Raw genomic sequence first — 5,100 nt, forward strand, 5'->3', positions numbered from 1 at the left:
TTAATTTGCTATAAACATTAAGATCATCACTTACAAAATCATCACTTACAAAAATAAAATCTTTAGTAACAACAGAATTCAAAATTAATAATTAAAAAAAAAAATTCAAACACAATCTACTATTAATAAAATAAAAAATAAAAAATAAAAATATATATATCTATATATATATAACAAGTTCATAATGTTATATGTTCCTGAAACAATCCAGAAAGCTCTTCTTCAACTTAAGAAAGATTAAGTTTGCTGGGTAACTGGAACCCTTTGCTTCTCCTTAGTTCGCAAGTCAATGGTGATTGGTGTATGATATTTACTTGTCATGAGCAGTTATCATGTTAGTTTTAACCTTATCCGTTTCCTTCCACCCAAAAATTTCCCAAGATATTTTTTCTGGTTCTATAGTTTATATCTTTCTTGGATCTTGTACTTTGTGAACACACTAAGTAAAAATTGTGCAAAATGGATTGTTATCAGTCTTCCCAGGTCTTGAATATGCCAAAAGATGATGAAAATTATTCATGATATGCTCTACCAGCCTAAGCAGGGTTTTTATTTGCTAGTCTTTGAGGGTATTACATGCCTTTAGTTGGTAGGTTCTTTAGTTCTCTTATCCTTGTGATCTAGTTTTTCTGCATCTAGATAATCGTATCTCTGTTGGATTGTAGATCCTTGTGTGCGATGAGTGTGCGGGAAATAAGTACGTGGAAAAGGAATAATATTTTTTTTTTTAAACTCTGGTTATGTAAATGTTGGTATGATTTTAGAAAAAATTGATTGAAATTTTTAAAATTTTGAGGTGTACTTGTAAAGTGTTAAGATTTGAGTGCGCCAGAATTTTTTATGGTATCAGGTTTGTTTTTACATTAAAAAGATTTAAATACTTCCTAATCGAATTTCTTACCACAGAAAAATTTCCCAAAATTGTTCCTCTTGGACAGACCTTAAATGTCCATTAAATTCACAGAATTTGTAACCATTAATTTTCTTGCAGATTTATTGGATATATAATTGACTATATAATTAATATAAAATGAAAAAATATTAATTAAATACATTGAATCCGTAACCGTTTAATTTTGGCAGAAATACATGGAGTTGTCTATAATGTGACTTTTTGAAGATTCCGGTGACGGAATTCGGCGGAAGAAATTGAGGTCAAATCTTGATTTCTTGCAGTTAAAATGGTTTTTTAACTGCATATTTGGATTCAGCACCCTGAAAAACCCGTGGGACGCTTTCATTGTGCAGAAACTAGCTATCAAACTTGCGATTCCAATAAATTCCTGCCGGATTTCGACAGGAAAAATCCGTCGGAAAGGCTTTCAAAAAAGTCGCGTTATAAACAACTGCGAAATACATTGCATTCACAGAATGTAGAAGCTAAAGATCATAAATATTTGTTAATTTTGGTAGAGATACATTACATTCACAGAATGTAGAAGCTAAAGATCATAAATATTATCTAATTATTTTTGAATAAAGATGATGTATTTGTTTTATGTTCTTTGATTTAAAAATACTTTGAATAACAGAATATTGCAACCTGACAAAAAACAAAATGACAAAATTTTAGTAGAGCAATAATAGGTCGCTTGGAACTCGAGTGGGAGAAAGCGACCTTTGTATAAACAAATTTGGTGTCTGGTAGGCAATGCGTGTTTTCCACTTGCCATTCCAAACAACCATTCAAAACTATTACCTGGTTAGTTGGCTGAGATAATTGTTTTATGTCCAAACGAAGATTCAAAACAAGATCGTTGGACACCCTTGGGTGGTTTAAATTTTGTATCTTATTTTGGTTTTCATGGGCCAATGCAGTGAATGATTTTCTGAAGCTGTTTGATTCCTGGTGTATTCAATGGAGATTGCATCAGTGTATGATTTTATAGTAGTGGGAGTGGGAGTTGTGCTGTTATCTATTTTCCTCCTCCACAACAAAAAGAAGAACAACAGATTGCCACCTGGTCCTCCTGGATGGCCCATCATTGGAAACATCCTTCAGTTGGGTGACAAACCTCATGAATCTCTCTTTGGCCTTGCACAGAAATATGGGCCTCTTATGTCTCTGAGACTAGGATGCAAATTAACAGTTGTTGTTTCATCACCATCCATGGCAAAAGAGGTGCTGAAAAACAATGACCAGACCTTTTCCAGCAGGTCTATCAACATGGCTGCCAGGACATTTGCATACCAGGGGACTAGTCTGGTATGGAGTCCTTATGGTCCTCACTGGCGGTTGCTCAGAAGGATCTGTAACGCTGAACTATTCTCACCCAAAAGGCTTGATGCCCTTCAGCATTTGAGAAGTGATGAAGTAAATAGGACCATTAGGTCTATCTTTGAGGACTCCATTGAGGGACAGAGTGTGAATATTGGAGAGAGAGCCTTTCTGAATTCACTTAGCCTTGTGGGCAGGATGGTTTGCAGCAGAAATGTATTTCACCCGGGTTCTAAAGAGGTTGCAGAGTTTAAGGATATGGTATGGGAAGTCCTCAAGTTGACAGGAACTCCAAATTTATCAGATCTCTTCCCTTTCCTGGAGAGGTTTGATCTGCAAGGACTGAAGCAAGGAATGAAGAGCTTGGCCAGGAGGTTTGACAGTCTCTTTGACAGGATTATTGAGGAGCGTCTAGGAGAAGATGATGATAATGATGGGGCAACTGTTCACCATGAAGGGAAGGATTTTCTAGAAATCATGCTGGATTTAAGGAAGGGTGGCACACAATTCACTTTGGAAAACATCAAGGGAGTGCTAATGGTAAGCTGTTTGAGTAGTGATAGCTTCCATTATAAAATACTTACATGCATATGGAAGCCATTATGGATTTTTAGTATTTTTAAAATTTACAATTGAGTTCAGTTTGATGTATATGGTCAACCTCACTGCATAATTACATAAGTAGAATTCTCAATCGTGCACTGTATAGCCACATAAGTAGAGTTCTCAATCATTTTTAAATTTTTATTTTTTTATATATTAGATTTGTTAATGGAAAAAAGAATTTCCAATTATAAATTCATATTTTTTAAATTTTACAATACTATTAAGAATTTAATTTTAACATCACAACTAATTAAATGATATTAAATTGGTATGTGAAATCTCTTGATGGTGTAACTCCAAACCAATTTTATTATTATGATTAAGCCAATTCTATGATCTATAACTTGTAACCCACTTTCTATCTATAAAACCTTACACAATGTAAACTAAATATAGTGATTATGCTGGCAGGACATGTTCATTGCAGGGACGGATACAACTTCGGTAACAGTTGAATGGGCAATGGCTGAGCTTCTCAGAAAACCAGCAGTAATAAGAAAGGCTCAGGCAGAGCTGGATGAAATCGTTGGTCAAGACAAAAGAATGGAAGAATCAGACATAGTAAAGCTGCCATATTTACAAGCAATAGTGAAGGAGGTCCTCAGATTGCACCCAGCAGCTCCACTGATAATTCCACGAAGAGCAGATAGCTCTTGTGAGATTGGTGGATATGTTGTCCCAGAGAACACACAAGTGTTTGTGAATATATGGGGCATTGGAAGAGATCCTAGGGTTTGGAAGGAACCTTTGGAATTCAAGCCAGAAAGGTTTTTGGGGTGTAATACTGACTATAGAGGCCAAGACTTTGAGTTGATACCATTTGGTGCAGGAAGAAGGATTTGCATTGGGCTTCCTCTGGCACACAGAATGATTCATTTGGTTTTGGGATCTCTCCTTCATGCTTTCAATTGGTCCATCCTTGGGGCCACCAAGGACGATGATTTTGTAGTTGATATGTCTGAGGTGTTTGGGTTAACTCTACAGAAGAGAATACCTTTAATAGCAGTTCCCGCAACAAGACTACCTATTAACATTTACTAGAAAGAGGATTATATAGGGTAGATTGCCCTCTTTGCAAACTTTCTTAGAGGAACAACATAGATAAGACATTTGCAAGGTATTGATGCTCGAAAATCTACATATTGTATATATAATTATATAATTAATGTGGGTGAGAATCATAAGTATATTGTTTGAGTTATGCTTTTATTTATATATATATATATATATTTTATTTATTTGGTTTAAGGTATGCTTATATATAAACTAATTTTATTTTGATATATTAATATAAATTTATTTTAAATACTGATATAATATCAGTGGAGAGAGATCCAATTTCTATATTTGCAAAATTTTTTATGAGTGGATGTTATTTAAATGTTTTGTATAGTTTTTTAATTTTTGAATTTTTACATTTTTTTTTTTGACATACATAACAAAATTTCAACTTACATATCATATTGAGTTGTAGAATGAGCCTCTGCTCAAAAATCAAAAGTAAATTTCAAAAACACTAAAAAAACTCAAAAGTAAGTTTCAAAGACACTAAAAAAACATAAATATAATGTAAAATATCTAATATTAAAAAAAATAGTTTAAAATTTTTAATATATTTATTTAATATATATGTTATGAGTAATTAAAAATGAATAATAATTATAAATAGTTTAGAAGTTAAATGTATATAATAATTTAATATAAACTTATTAAAAAAAATTCCATTTTTTTAATATATTTATTTAATATATATGTGATGAGTAATTACAAATGAATATTAATTATAAATAGTCTAGAAGTTAAGTATATATAATAGTTTAATGTATACTTTTATTAAAAAAAAATCCAATTTATTATGTGATATTTAGGTTTTTTTATTTCAGAAAATGATATTAAAAAAAAAATGTTAGAGTAAGTTTATTTTTTATATATTATTTAAATTAAAGTTAGAAAATGTAAAATAGATATTTTAGGCCAGGCCATGCTTTTTTATATTTTATTATCATTTTTAGTTTTTATTTGTTTATTTTGTATTACTTTGAATTTTTACGTCAAGAGGAGCATTTTGCATTCTAGAGCCAATGTGTAAATATGCCATGTCCTCAAAAAATAATAAAAATATTTTTTAATGTCCTTAAATTATATATAACTTTTTAATCTTATTAAAGGATGGAGATTAATTATTAAATATAATTATGTATTTAAATGACTAGTAAATTATTTCATGCTTTTAATAGTTCCTTCATCATATACTTGAATTTGAATGGATCATAAAT

At 31.4% G+C, this 5,100-nt stretch overlaps 1 protein-coding gene across 1 annotated transcript; it reads left to right on the forward strand.

The window, feature by feature from the left end:
• The first annotated feature begins 1,747 nt into the window (after positions 1-1,747).
• Positions 1,748-4,011, forward strand: LOC149163004 (geraniol 8-hydroxylase-like). Its single transcript, XM_089435872.1, has 2 exons — positions 1,748-2,758; positions 3,236-4,011. Exons 1-2 carry the CDS (start codon positions 1,859-1,861, stop codon positions 3,863-3,865), a joined length of 1,530 nt encoding a protein of 509 aa, XP_089291998.1. The 5' UTR covers positions 1,748-1,858; the 3' UTR covers positions 3,866-4,011.
• Positions 4,012-5,100: the final 1,089 nt, after the last annotated feature.

The sequence above is a fragment of the Pinus tabuliformis genome, chromosome 5_2, assembly GCF_031772625.1.
Source record: "Pinus tabuliformis cultivar Carrire ecotype Pingquan chromosome 5_2, CPIR1, whole genome shotgun sequence".
Classification (NCBI taxonomy): Eukaryota; Viridiplantae; Streptophyta; class Pinopsida; order Pinales; family Pinaceae; genus Pinus; species Pinus tabuliformis.